Raw genomic sequence first — 14,455 nt, 5'->3', positions numbered from 1 at the left:
GCTCAAATCTGTGGATTTGAAATATTTCACATGGAAAGTGACCATGATGTTGGCCCTGGCCGAGGCCAGGCGAGTGTCAGAATTGGCGGCTTTGTCTCACAAAAGCCCATATCTGATTGTCCATTCGGACAGGGCAGAGCTGCGGACTCGTCCTCAGTTTCTCCCTAAGGTGGTGTCAGCGTTTCACCTGAACCAGCTTATTGTGGTACCTGCGGCTACTAGGGACTTGGAGGACTCCAAGTTGCTAGATGTTGTCAGGGCCCTGAAAATATAGGTTTCCAGGACGGCTGGAGTCAGGAAAACTGACTTGCTGTTATCCTGTATGCACCCAACAAACTGGGTGCTCTTGCTTCTAAGCAGACGATTGCTAGTTGGATGTGTAGTACAATTCAGCTTGCACATTCTGTGGCAGGCCTGCCACAGCCAAAATATGTAAATGCCCATTCCACAAGGAAGGTGGGCTCATCTTGGGCGGCTGCCCGAGGGGTCTCGGCTTTACAACTTTGCCGAGCTGCTACTTGGTCAGGGGCACACCCTGGCTGAGGAGGACCTGGAGTTCTCTCACTCGGTGCTGCAGAGTCATCCGCACTCTCCCGCCCGTTTGGGAGCTTTGGTATAATCCCCATGGTCCTGACGGAGTCCCCAGCATCCACTTAGGACGTCAGAGAAAATAAGAATTTACTTACCGATAATTCTATTTCTCGTAGTCCGTAGTGGATGCTGGGCGCCCATCCCAAGTGCGGATTGTCTGCAATACTTGTACATAGTTATTGTTACAAAAATCGGGTTATTATTGTTGTGAGCCATCTTTTCAGAGGCTCCGCTGTTATCATGCTGTTAACTGGGTTCAGATCACAGGTTGTACAGTGTGATTGGTGTGGCTGGTATGAGTCTTACCCGGGATTCAAAATCCTTCCTTATTGTGTACGCTCGTCCGGGCACAGTATCCTAACTGAGGCTTGGAGGAGGGTCATGGGGGGAGGAGCCAGTGCACACCACCTGATCCTAAAGCTTTTACTTTTGTGCCCTGTCTCCTGCGGAGCCGCTAATCCCCATGGTCCTGACGGAGTCCCCAGCATCCACTACGGACTACGAGAAATAGAATTATCGGTAAGTAAATTCTTATTATCGCCGGTTACCTGTTGCTGCACCGGGTGCCGGCTCCTGACAGCTGTACCTCCGGCAACCCCCGGTCACACATGACCGCTCCCCTGGGAGTCGGGAAAGATGGGGATGCGGGTCACGGCACTGGCCTGGTTTCCCCGCCGGAGGCCACAGCGCCGAGTGCCCGCTCCGCGGTTATTGGGGATTTCTCTAACGTCCTAGTGGATGCTGGGGACTCCGTAAGGACCATGGGGAATAGACGGGCTCCGCAGGAGACATGGGCACTTTAGGAAAGAATTTAGATTCTGGTGTGCTCTGGCTCCTCCCTCTATGTCCCTCCTCCAGACCTCAGTTTGAATCTGTGCCCAGACGAGCTGGGTGCTGTTTAGTGGGCTCTCCTGAGCTTGCTATAAGAAAGTATTTTGTTAGGTTTTTTATTTTCAGGGAGCTCTGCTGGCAACAGACTCCCTGCATCGTGGGACTGAGGGGAGAGAAGCAGCCCTACTCTCTGAAGATAGGTCCTGCTTCTTAGGCTACTGGACACCATTAGCTCCAGAGGGATCGTACACAGGATCTCACCCTTTGTCATCCGATCCCGGAGCCGCGCCGCCGCCCCCCTCGCAGAGCCGGAAGACAGAAGCCGGGTGAAAGAAGCAAGAAGACTTCGAAATCAGCGGCAGAAGACTCCAGTCTTCATATGAGGTAGCGCACAGCACTGCAGCTGTGCGCCATTGCTCCCACACTACACCCACATACTCCGGTCACTGTAAGGGTGCAGGGCGCAGGGGAAGGGGGCGCCCTGGGCAGCAATTAGAGACCTCTTTGGCAAAAGTTGGCATAATATACAGTTGGGCACTGTATATATGTATGAGCCCCCGACAAAATTGTACATGAAAGCGGGACAGAAGCCCGCCGTCGAGGGGGCGGGGCTTCTTCCTCAGCACTCACCAGCGCCATGTTTTTTCTCCACAGCACCGCTGAGAGGAAGCTCCCCAGTCTCTCCCCTGCAGTTACACGGTAGAAGAGGGTAAAAAGAGAGGGGGGGGCACATAATTAGGCGCAAAAATCAATATAAACAGTAGCTACTGGGTTAACATTAAGTTACTGTGTTATTCCTGGGTTAATAGCGCTGGGGTGTGTGCTGGCATACTCTCTATCTGTCTCTCCAAAGGGCCTTATGGGGGAATTGACTTCAGATGAGCATTCCCTGAGTGTGTGGTGTGTCGGTATGTGTGTGTCGACATGTCTGAGGTAAAAGGCTCCCCTAAGGAGGAGATGGAGCAAATGTGTGTGTGAGAGGGTGTCTCCGTCGACAACGCCGACACCTGTTTGGATATGTGTAATTAAGTGCTAAGGTGAATTTATTGCACAAAAGATTAGAGAACAGACAGGAAATCTACCCATGTCTGTCCCTATGTCGCAGAGACCTTCAGAGTCTCTCAATGCTCACTATCCAAAATAATAGACACTGATATCGACACGGAGTCTGACTCCAGTGTCGACTACGATAATGCAAAGTTACAGCCAAAATGGCAGGAAAGTATTCAATATATGATTATTGTAATAAAAGATGATTTGCATATCACTGATGACTCATCTGTCCCTGACACAAGGGTACACATGTTTAAGGGGAAGAAAGCTGAGGTAAATTTCCCTCCTCTCATGATGAAAAAGAGCGGGAATCTCCAGACACGAGACTGCAGTTTCCCACAAAGAATTCTCAGGCAGTATCCTCCCCCACTAGGGCCAGGATATGATGGGAATCTTCCCCTAGGGTGTCACGTTTGCCCAAAAGGTAGCCCTGACGTAACAGCTATTCTCAGGGATCCTGCAGATAGCGTGCACATTCTGGTATACTACTCAGACCGGCGATTGTGTCGGCATGGGTTTATAGCGCTGTGGCAGCGTGGACAGGTACCTTATCAGCAGAGATTGAGACCCTAGTATGTATGTATATATATATATATATATATATATATATATATATATGCAAATGAAAACATCCGGCACACAGAAAAAATGATTAAATGCCAGGGTGCCCTCCTAATAATAATGCAGTAAAAGTATCCTTCCCCACCTGTGGCTCAGGTGTTAGCAGCGAAGGAAATGAGTCCATGGAGTGCCGCCTCATTTCCTTCGCTGCTAACACCTGAGTCACAGGTGGGGAAGGATACTTTTACTATATATATATATGTATATATAGAGATATATAGAGATATATATTAAAGATGCTGTCTTAAGAGATAGATCTATATAAAACATGCCCAAAGAGACATGAGTATACTGGGTCCTAGAGTTAAAGCTGTGTCGATTTCTGCTTGACGTGTCCTGTAGAATATGCAATGGACAGATGATGCCGACTTAAGAGGCATATGGAAGGCTGAGATTTGTGTGGAGAAGGGTCTCGGACCTGGTCTCCACAGCTATAGCTGGTAATTCTGATATTTTGCCTTATATTCCTGCACAGCCTAGGAAAGCACAACATTATCAAATGCAGCCTTTCGAACAAAGAAACAAGAAAGTCCGAGGTGCGTCCTTTCTTGCCAGAGGCGGGGGCAGAGGAAAGAAGCTGCACAACACAGCTAGTTCCCAGGAACAGAAGTCCTCCCCGGCCTCTACAAAAATCCACCGCATGTCGCTGGGGCTCCACAGGCGGAGCTAGGCCCGGTGGGGGCACGCCTTCGTTAGTTCAGCACAAGTGGGTTCACTCCCTGTTAGATCCCTGGGCAATAGATATTGTGTCTCAGGGATACATGCTGGACTTTGAGAAGATGCCCCCTCACCGACGGCCCTGCCGGCTTCCCCCCACAAGAGGGAAACAGTGTTAACTGCAATTCACAAATTGTATCTTCAACAGGTGGTGGTCAAGGTTCCCCTCCTTCAACAAGGAGGGGGTTATTATTCGACCATGTTGTAGTCCCGAAACCAGACGGTTCGGTCAGACCCATTTTGAATTTAAAATCCCTGAACATATACCTGAAAAGGTTCAAGTTCAAGATGGAATCGCTAAGAGCGGTCATTGCAAGCCTGAAAGGGGGACATTTTATGGTGACTCGGGACATAAGGGATGCATACCCCATTTATCCACCTCATCAGGCGTACCTCAGAATTGCGGTACGGGATTGTCATTACCAATTTCAGACGTTGCCGTTGGGTCTCTCCACGGCCCCGAGAATATTCACCAAGGTAATGGCGGAAATGATGGTGCTCCTGCGGAAGCAAGGTGTCACTATTATTACATATTTGGACGATCTCCTCATAAAAGCGGGATCAAGAGAGCAGTTGCTGAACAGCATATCACTTTCTTTGGAAGTGTAACGGCAACACGGCTGGATTCTATATATTCCAAAGTTGCAGTTGGTTCCTACAGCTCATCTACCTCTCCTAGGCATGATCCTAGACACAGACCAGAAAAGGGTTTATCTCCCGATAGAGAGAGCTCAGGAGCTCATGACACTGGTCAGGAATCTATTAAAACCAAAACAGGTGTCAGTGCATCACTGCACTCGAGTCCTGGGAAGGATGGTGGCATCATACGAGGCCATTCCCTTCGCATGTTCCATGCGAGGACCTTCCAATGGGACTTACTGGACAAGTGGCCGGATCACATCTTCCGATGCATCGGTTAATCACCCTATTCCCCAGGGCCAGGGTGTCTCTCCTGTGGTGGCTGCAGAGTGCTCACCTTCTCGAAGGTCGCAGATTCGGCATTCAGGACTGGGTCCTGGTGACCACGGATGCAAGCCTCCGAGGGTGGGGGGCAGTCACACAGGGAAGAAATTTCCAAGGGCTGTGGCATCAACATCCTGGAACTAAGGGCCATATACAACGCCCTACTTCAAGCGGAGTCCCTGCTTCGCGACCAACCGGTTCTGATTCAGTCAGACAATATCACCGCAGTGGCTCATGTAAACCGCCAAGGCGGCACAAGGAGCAGGGTGGCGATGGTAGAAGCCACCAGAATTCTTCGCTGGGCGGAGAATCACGTAAGCGCACTGTCAGCAGTGTTCATTCCGGGAGTGGACAACTGGGAAGCAGACTTCCTCAGCAGGCACGACCTCCACCCGGGAGAGTGGGGACTTCATCAAGAAGTCTTCTTGCAGATTGCAAGTCGGTGGGAACTGCCACAGGTGGACATGATGGCGTCCCGCCTCAACAAATAGCTACAGAGCTATTGCGCCTGGTCAAGGGACCCTCAGGCGGTAGCTGTGGACGCCCTGGTGACACCGTGGGTGTTCCAGTCGGTCTATGTATTTCCTCCTCTTCCTCTCATACCCAAGGTACTGAGGATAATAAGAAAAAGAGGAGTAAGAACAATTCTCATTGTTCCAGATTGGCCACGAAGGACTTGGTCTCCAGTTCTGCAAGAATTGCTCACAGAGGATCCGTGGCCTCTTCCTCTAAGACAGGACCTGTTGCAACAGGGACCATGTCTCTTCCAAGACTTACCGCGGCTGCGTTTGACGGCATGGCGGTTGAACGCCGGATCCTAGCAGAAAAGGGTATTCCGGAGTAGGTCATTCCTACGCTGATAAGGGCTAGGAAGGACGTCACAGCTAAACATTATCACCGGATATGGCGAAAATATGTTTGTTGGTGTGAGGCCAGCAATGCTCCTACAAAGGAGTTTCAGCTGGGCCGTTTCCTTCACTTCCTTCAGTCAGGAGTGGATTTGGGCCTGAAGTTAGGCTCAATTAAGGTCCAGATTTCGGCCCTTTCCATTTTCTTTCAAAAAGAGTTGGCTTCTCTGACAGAAGTTCAGAGGTTTGTGAAAGGAGTGCTGCATATTCAGCCTCCTTTTGTGCCTCCAGTGGCACCTTGGGATCTTAACGTGGTGTTGAGTTTCCTGAAATCACACTGGTTTGAACCACTTAAAACAGTGGAGTTGAAATATCTCACGTGGAAGGTGGTCAGGCTATTAGCCTTGGCTTCAGCTAAGCGCGTTTCAGAATTAGCGGCTTTGTCTCATAAACGCCCATATCTGATTTTCCATATGGATAGAGCGGAATTGAGGACACGTCCCCAATTTCTGCCAAAAGGGGTCTCATCCTTTCATTTGAACCAACCCATTGTGGTGCCTGCGGCTACTCGTGACTTGGAGGATTCCAAGTTGCTTGATGTAGTCAGGGCTTTGAAGATCTATGTTGCCAGGACGGCTGGAGTCAGGAAAACTGACTCGCTGTTTATCCTGTATGCATCCAACAAGCTGGGTGCTCCTGCTTCAAAGCAAACCATTGCTCGCTGGATCTGTAACATGATTCAGCAGGCTCATTCTGCGGCTGGATTGCCGCATCCAAAATCAGTGAAAGCCCATTCCACAAGGAAAGTGGGCTCTTCTTGGGCGGCTGCCCGAGGGGTCTCGGCATTACAGCTTTGCCGAGCTGCTACTTGGTCGGGTTCAAACACATTTGCAAAATTCTACAAGTTTGATACCCTGGCTGAGGAGGACCTGGTGTTGCCCATTCGGTGCTGCAGAGTCATCCGCACTCTCCCGCCCGTTTGGGAGCTTTGGTATAATCCCCATGGTCCTTACGGAGTCCCCAGCATCCACTAGGACGTTAGAGAAAAGAAGAATTTACTCACCGGTAATTCTATTTCTCGTAGTCCGTAGTGGATGCTGGGCGCCCGTCCCAAGTGCGGACTTTCTGCAATACGTGTATATAGTTATTGCTTAACAAAGGGTTATGGTTATGTAGCATCGGTTGAGTGATGCTCAGTTGTTGTTCATACTGTTAACTGGGTAAGTTTATCACAAGTTGTACAGTGTGGCTGGTATGAGTCCCTGGATTCCAAAATCCTTTCCTTGTAATGTCAGCTCTTCCGGGCACAGTTTCCTTAACTGAGGTCTGGAGGAGGGGCATAGAGGGAGGAGCCAGTGCACACCAGATAGTACTGAATCTTTCTTTAGAGTGCCCAGTCTCCTGCGGAGCCCGTCTATTCCCCATGGTCCTTATGGAGTCCCCAGCATCCACTACGGACTACGAGAAATAGATTTACCGGTACGTAAAATCTTATTTTTGTTTCTCCTGCCTTGGGCAGGTGAAGCCAAATCCACGGAAACAGCTCCGTTTTCATGCGAAAACGAGGCTGTTTCTGCCAAAAACACACGTATTTAACTGAACCTGTGTGTTTCCGGGAGGTAATGTATTTTTTTTACATGCGATCTAATAGGATATCCTGTAAAAAATATCAGTGAAACATCGGAAAAAAAAGTGTGAAAAACTATGTTGTTTCACCTCTAATTGGATACCCCCCATAGTCTTCTTAATTGCATCATATAAAATAAAGCAACATATTTCTCCAAACAAGGAGGCGTCCGTTTACACAAAACACCTCCTGTGCCATTTGCAATTATTGCATAGCTACTGCATACAAAGCCCATAGTACACTAAATTAATTAAGGTGCAAAATTCGGGATAAAGTACTCAGGCATGGGAATTTCTACCTGTGGTGGAACGTTTATGTTGCGCCAGGTCTCTTGCCACATAGTGCAAGAAGGATAGGTGTATGAGAGAACACATGTAAGAGGGCCAAGTTCTGAAGCTTACACTCCAATGGACATACTTGGATAGTTAATTCTAATTACAGTGAAAACACATCTTTGTGAGTGCCCTGTATATGATTGGAACCTCATATTTATTGTTTGATTTAAGATGTATCTCTGTAATGCTAGTATTGCAAATTACATCATTAAAACGATTACCAAACCATGACTTCAATACAATGTTTACCTGTATTCATTCTACTTTTTCACCTGATCATTTTTAAGATAAAGCACAATATTAGTTGTTCTAACCAAGATGATTGCTGTACGAGAAAAAATAATGTAGACAAATTGCTAGAACACATAAGGATCTAATACTGTGAGTAAAATTGGTAAATGCTTTTAAGCTTAAGCGCAATAGCAACTTTCTTTTTACTATTTTCCAGCTCCCCTTTGCATCCTGCCTGATGGAAGCTGTGAGGAGCAAACTCTGCGAGAATAAGAGACTGGTAGAAGAATATGCAGTGCTGAAGGCGAGAGATTCTAGGTGAATGACCTGTGGCTCCAAGTCAACTATGCAAAATAAATCATGAAGCAAAACCCAAAATCTGTACACTTCATTTTGTTACATTGCATGAACCTGATTCCACTTTGAATATTATGTTGTATAAAAATAATAATTTAAACCTTTTTTTCCAAAGTTCTGATATTCCCTTTTTATGTCTATTGTATAATGTACTGTATTTATTTTGTGTATTTATTATGGGGTTTTTTCTTACTTCGTCAGATGTGCAGTGAACTAATAAAACAAATTTCAACAAATGTATTTCGTCATTATTTTCCTAACAAGGAACAAAAGGCTCAGAAATTCTCATAAAGGCCAGTTGCAATAGCTTCTGATTTGCCAAAAGTGGAGAGGTTTTGGTAATTTTACCATGGGATTTAAAGTGGCGATTTTTTTAAAAGGAAAATTACATTAAAATGTATTCTGGCTTAAAGTTTACGTTGCTGGGAGTTGCTTATTGAGGGTGATAACTGGAATGCAATTCTTGTAAGCACTACATTTGTTAAATGCTGAATGCAGTGCTTTCAAGCAATAAGCAAAGTTCCTATGAAAGAGCTGTCTCAGACTTTCTGTTTAGCTTTGTCAAAGACCAGAGTGGGTTGTAGCATGTTTCCTTTGTGTCTTTACATTTATGCCAGGTATACGGCTAACATACTGCCGCACGGGATGCCGGCGATCACAATGTCGACGCCGGAATCCCGCATAGGCTTTTCTCCCTCTATGGGTGTCTACGACAGCCATAGAGGGAGAATATAACCTGTGGTGAGTGCAGCAAGCCACTGTGCCCGCAGCATGGCGAGCTCAGCGAGTCCACAAGAGGCTTACTAGCGCTCGCCACTCTACCGGCATCCTGGTGGCTGGGATGCTGGCGTCGGTATAATGATGGCTGGTGTCCTGGCCATCAGTATCTCATACTAATTCCTTATGCCAGTAGCCCTAGACTATTATTTTATTTTCTTTAGCACTCCACTGACCCATGCACACGTTACCTGTGTTTCTCCAATAGCAGATATTAAACAGCTGTAATACAAGAAAAAACTTGTGTCTCATAAATGGCTATAGATACTGTACAAGTAAATATCTAACACTTCCAGTGGCGGATTCAGGGGAGAGACACAAAGGCACGTGCCCCCCCCCCCTGTCGTTCAGAAGGAATTTATTTCTTCTTTTATTTAACCAGCAAGCCCGCCTGTGTCCTGAGGGAATCAGCCTGTTAGCCCTCCTGTGGGCGGTGAGGGAGAGACTACAGTAGCAGCGGTGCACACCGCTATTAAGGGACCTGAGCAGACGGGTATATGATAAGTCACACTGGCTCACCATTAGTAGCCGCCACACCACCGCTCCGTGCAGGGACGGCTCCCTAAGCACAGGCGCCGTAGCTTTAAAGTGTGCTGGCACAGGCCTGCTCCCCACCCCAGCCGCTGGCAGAACCTCTTGCTTGGTGCGCGCTGGTCTCATATTCTGGTGGTTCAGGCATGGCCCAGAACTGCCCTCTCTTCTGCTTCCTGCCTGCGGGGAAGAGATCTGTGCTGGGTTCCCAAGATACCACCGCTGACCCTGCCTGGGACATACAGTTGGTCTGAGGTCTGAGCAGAGTTGTGTAGAAGGTACAGTGGAGTTCCAGCTTTTGCCTCAGTGGCAATTATCTACAGTACACAGTATGAGGCTATTCAGAGGTGGATGCAGACGCCTGAAAATCTGGCAATTTTCGGACGTCTGCGCACGCACATTGGCTGCAGTACGTGTGCACAATCATTATGCGATCGCATCCTGGAAGAATGCCTTTGCATCATGATTGACAGACGGCGGACTAATGGGGGCGGAAACGGGGTATTGGGGGGGAGTGCACCATGAAATGCAGGTGTATCATGGCCATTTTCAGGGCTGTCTGATGACGTCACCTGCGTTTCCTGAGATCGAAAACCTGCCTGCACAGCCATGAGGTCAACCTCTATTTGAGGTTTTCGCAATGCGATCGAAATAGAATTGCGATCCAATCACGGACGGCACCAAACGTACTGGGCGAATTTGCCATGTACTGGGTGCCCCCGCATGCGATTTTAGTGGTTGCAAATTAAGCTAAAATAGCAAAATCTGCGACTAACTCTGAATAGCCCCCAATGTCCTTATTATTAAGGCATACCAGTAAAATATAGTAATTACAGGGTTTTGTTTTTTCTAAATTGTAAAGAAACTAGGGTGACAATGTATATAGGGTCGGCTTCAATTCAGGCTGGCATTGCTGATCACTAAAAGTGGCTGTGAATTACCTGCTTGAGTGATGAAGAAGGGATATCAGGAGCAGAGAGTGTTATACAATAGTTTGTCTTATTTCTATTAGCTGTTCAACAGTGACCCAGTTTGCATGTGGTTTAGATAGTGGCAAAGTAGCTACGGGGCTGGGGATGTTATATGGTGCTGTGGATGGCACCTGGCCTGATTCCTGTGCCACCCCAGACAGCCCATGCTCCTGGAAGGTCCAGCTCTGGTTGGGGAAAGCCGGGAACACCTCCTCCAACATGGGTCAAGGAAAGGCCGTTCCCGATAACAGAATGCCCTCTTCACTGGTGAGGACTCGCACCTTACTGCACCTGTCCTGTGTAATCAGCAATTATACCATGTACAGGTATGTCCTGTACCATGCATGGACTAAACTATAGTGGGTTCAGGGGGTGTCATTGCTATGGATCCCAGAGGCTTATAGGGCCCAGGTAACCATCTGTCTCTCCAAAGCATCAACCTCTCCCCGTGAACCTCTGCATCTCCCTGTCACCCGCTTCTTATCCCTGTCAGCCTCTCGCCATTACCTTTCTGTCACACACTGCCTTTTGCTATAACCCTTTCCTGTCACTACCTCCTAGGGTGTTTCATTTTGTAAGGCAAAAAATAAAATGAAAAATTTTTGCAGACTTTGCTTACGCCCCGAGTCTTAGTGATGTAAAAGATATATATGCCAAATTTCAAGAAGATTTGATAATATTTAGAGGTTGCACACTTTGATCAGTTTTGTAAAAGTAGGCAAAAAATAAGATTTTTCAATGTGTGGCTGGTCTGGCTCTGTGTGGCTGGTCTCTTCCAAGTGCTGCTGGGATTTCTAAGTGTGAGTTGGAAACAGCAAAAAGGTGAACTCTGATTAATCTCTGTCTATCCATATAGGAATAGCAATTTTGTGAGAGAAAGTAATCTGATTCTGATTGATTGTATCTATACTGTTTCTTTTTGTTTTAATATATCTGTACTGGTTTTTTGTTTTGTTTTTTCTTTTGGAGGGAAAAAAAATAAAAAAACAAATAAAGTGTGAGGTGATAGCCAGAGGGGTTAACTCAGGTGTGAGTAATCAGGAGGGTGAGGGGCTGATTGAAGCAGCTGGGTGAACCTATATAAGCAGTGACTAGACTCTTGGAGCCTGCTCTGTGTGGCTGGTCTCTTCCAAGTGCTGCTGGGATTTCTAAGTGTGAGTTGGAAACAGCAAAAAGGTGAACTCTGATTAATCTCTGTCTATCCATATAGGAATAGCAATTTTGTGAGAGAAAGTAATCTGATTCTGATTGATTGTATCTATACTGTTTCTTTTTGTTTTAATATATCTGTACTGGTTTTTTGTTTTGTTTTTTCTTTTGGAGGGAAAAAAATAAAAATACAAATAAAGTGTGAGGTGATAGCCAGAGGGGTTAACTCAGGTGTGAGTAATCAGGAGGGTGAGGGGCTGATTGAAGCAGCTGGGTGAACCTATATAAGCAGTGACTAGACTCTTGGAGCCTGCTCTGTGTGGCTGGTCTCTTCCAAGTGCTGCTGGGATTTCTAAGTGTGAGTTGGAAACAGCAAAAAGGTGAACTCTGATTAATCTCTGTCTATCCATATAGGAATAGCAATTTTGTGAGAGAAAGTAATCTGATTCTGATTGATTGTTTGTATCTATACTGTTTCTTTCTCTAACGTCCTAAGTGGATGCTGGGGACTCCGTAAGGACCATGGGGAATAGCGGCTCCGCAGGAGACTGGGCACATCTAAAGAAAGCTTTAGGACTATCTGGTGTGCACTGGCTCCTTTCCCTATGACCCTCCTCCAAGCCTCAGTTAGATCTTTGTGCCCGAACGAGAAGGGTGCACACTAGGGGCTATCCTGAGCTTCTTAGTGAAAGTTTTAGTTTAGGTTTTTTTATTTTCAGTGAGACCTGCTGCATCGAGGGACTAAGGGGAGAAGAAGCGAACTCACCTGCGTGCAGAGTGGATTGGGCTTCTTAGGCTACTGGACATTAGCTCCAGAGGGACGATCACAGGCCCAGCTTGGCTGGGTCCCAGAGCCGCGCCGCCGGCCCCCTTACAGAGCCAGAAGGCAGAAGAGGTCCGGAAAATCGGCGGCAGAAGACGTCCTGTCTTCAACAAGGTAGCGCACAGCACTGCAGCTGTGCGCCATTGCTCTCAGCACACTTCACACTCCGGTCACTGAGGGTGCAGGGCGCTGGGGGGGGGCGCCCTGAGACGCAATAAAAACACCTTGGATGGCAAAAAAATGCATCACATATAGCTCCTGGGCTATATGGATGCATTTAACCCCTGCCAGAATACATAGAAAAACGGGAGATAAGGCCGCCGATAAGGGGGCGGAGCCTATCTCCTCAGCACACTGGCGCCATTTTCCCTCACAGCTCCGTTGGAGGGAAGCTCCCTGGCTCTCCCCTGCAGTCACTACACTACAGAAAGGGTTAAAAAAGAGAGGGGGGCACTAATTAGGCGCAGTATTAACTATACAGCAGCTATAAGGGGAAAAACACTTCTATAAGGTTATCCCTGTATATATATAGCGCTCTGGTGTGTGCTGGCAAACTCTCCCTCTGTCTCCCCAAAGGGCTAGTGGGGTCCTGTCCCCTATCAGAGCATTCCCTGTGTGTGTGCTGTATGTCGGTACTTTTGTGTCGACATGTATGAGGAGAAAAATGATGTGGAGACGGAGCAGATTGCCTGTAATAGTGATGTCACCCCCTAGGGGGTCGACACCTGAGTGGATGAACTGTTGGAAGAAATTACGTGACAGTGTCAGCTCTGTATAAAAGACAGTGGTTGACATGAGACAGCCGGCTACTCAGCTTGTGCCTGTCCAGACGTCTCATAGGCCGTCAGGGGCTCTAAAGCGCCCGTTACCTCAGATGGCAGATATAGACGCCGACACGGATACTGACTCCAGTGTCGACGGTGAAGAGACAAATGTGACTTCCAGTAGGGCCACACGTTACATGATTGAGGCAATGAAAAATGTTTTACACATTTCTGATAATACGAGTACCACCAAAAAGGGGTATTATGTTCGGTGAGGAAAAACTACCTGTAGTTTTCCTGAATCTGAGAAATTAAATGAGGTGTGTGATGATGCGTGGGTTTCCCCCGATAACAACTGATAATTTCTAAAAAGTTATTGGCATTATATCCTTTCCCGCCAGAGGTTAGGGTGCGTTGGGAAACACCCCCTAGGGTGGATAAAGCGCTCACACGCTTGTAAGGGCTCTACCCTCTCCTGAGATGGCCGCCCTTAAGGATCCTGCTGATAGAAAGCAGGAGGGTATCCTAAAATGTATTTACACACATACTGGTGTTATACTGCGACCAGCAATCGCCTCAGCCTGGATGTGCAGTGCTGGGTTGGCGTGGTCGGATTCCCTGACTGAAAATATTGATACCCTAGATAGGGACAGTATATTTTTGCCTATAGAGCATTTAAAAGATGCATTTCTATATATGCGTGATGCACAGCGGAATATTTGCCGACTGGCATCAAGTCTAAGTGCGTTATCCATTTCTACCAGTAGAGGGTTATGGACACGTCAGTGGTCAGGTGATGCGTATTCCAAACGGCATTTGGAAGTATTGCCTTATTAAGGGGAGGAGTTATTTGGGGTCGGTCTTTCAGACCTGGTGGCCACGGCAACAGCTGGGAAATCCACGTTTGTACCCCAGGTCGCCTCTCAACATGAGAAGACGCCGTATTATCAGGCGCAGTCTTTTCGTGGACAAGCGGGCAAAAGGTTCCTCATTTCTGCCCCGTGACAGAGGGAGAGGAAAAAGGCTGCAGAAATCAGCCAGTTCCCAGGAACAGAAACCCTCTCCCGCCTCTGCCAAGCCCTCGGTATACGCTGGGGCTTTACAAGCAGAATCAGGCACGGTGGGGGGCCCGTCTCAATGAATTTCAGCGCGCAGTGGGCTCACTCGCAAGTAGACCCCTGGATCCTTCAGGTGATATCTCAGGGGTACAAATTAGAATTCGAGTCGTCTCCCCCTCGCCGTTTCCTAAAGTCGGCTTTACCGATG

The 14,455-nt window shown here is 47.6% G+C and overlaps 1 protein-coding gene across 1 annotated transcript in view; it reads left to right on the top strand.

Moving 5' to 3' along the window:
- The window catches only part of CNTLN (centlein), a 761,842-nt gene extending 753,647 nt beyond the window's left edge, over window positions 1–8,195 (top strand). The window contains exon 26 of the mRNA XM_063954396.1: window positions 8,035–8,195. Coding sequence (XP_063810466.1) covers window positions 8,035–8,139 — 105 coding nt within the window. The 3' untranslated portion in view covers window positions 8,140–8,195. The remainder of the gene's footprint in view (window positions 1–8,034) is intronic.
- The last annotated feature ends 6,260 nt before the right edge of the window (window positions 8,196–14,455 follow it).

Source organism: Pseudophryne corroboree, chromosome 1 (assembly GCF_028390025.1).
Source record: "Pseudophryne corroboree isolate aPseCor3 chromosome 1, aPseCor3.hap2, whole genome shotgun sequence".
NCBI classification, from domain to species: Eukaryota; Metazoa; Chordata; class Amphibia; order Anura; family Myobatrachidae; genus Pseudophryne; species Pseudophryne corroboree.
This window is presented reverse-complemented; position numbering and strand designations above follow the sequence as displayed.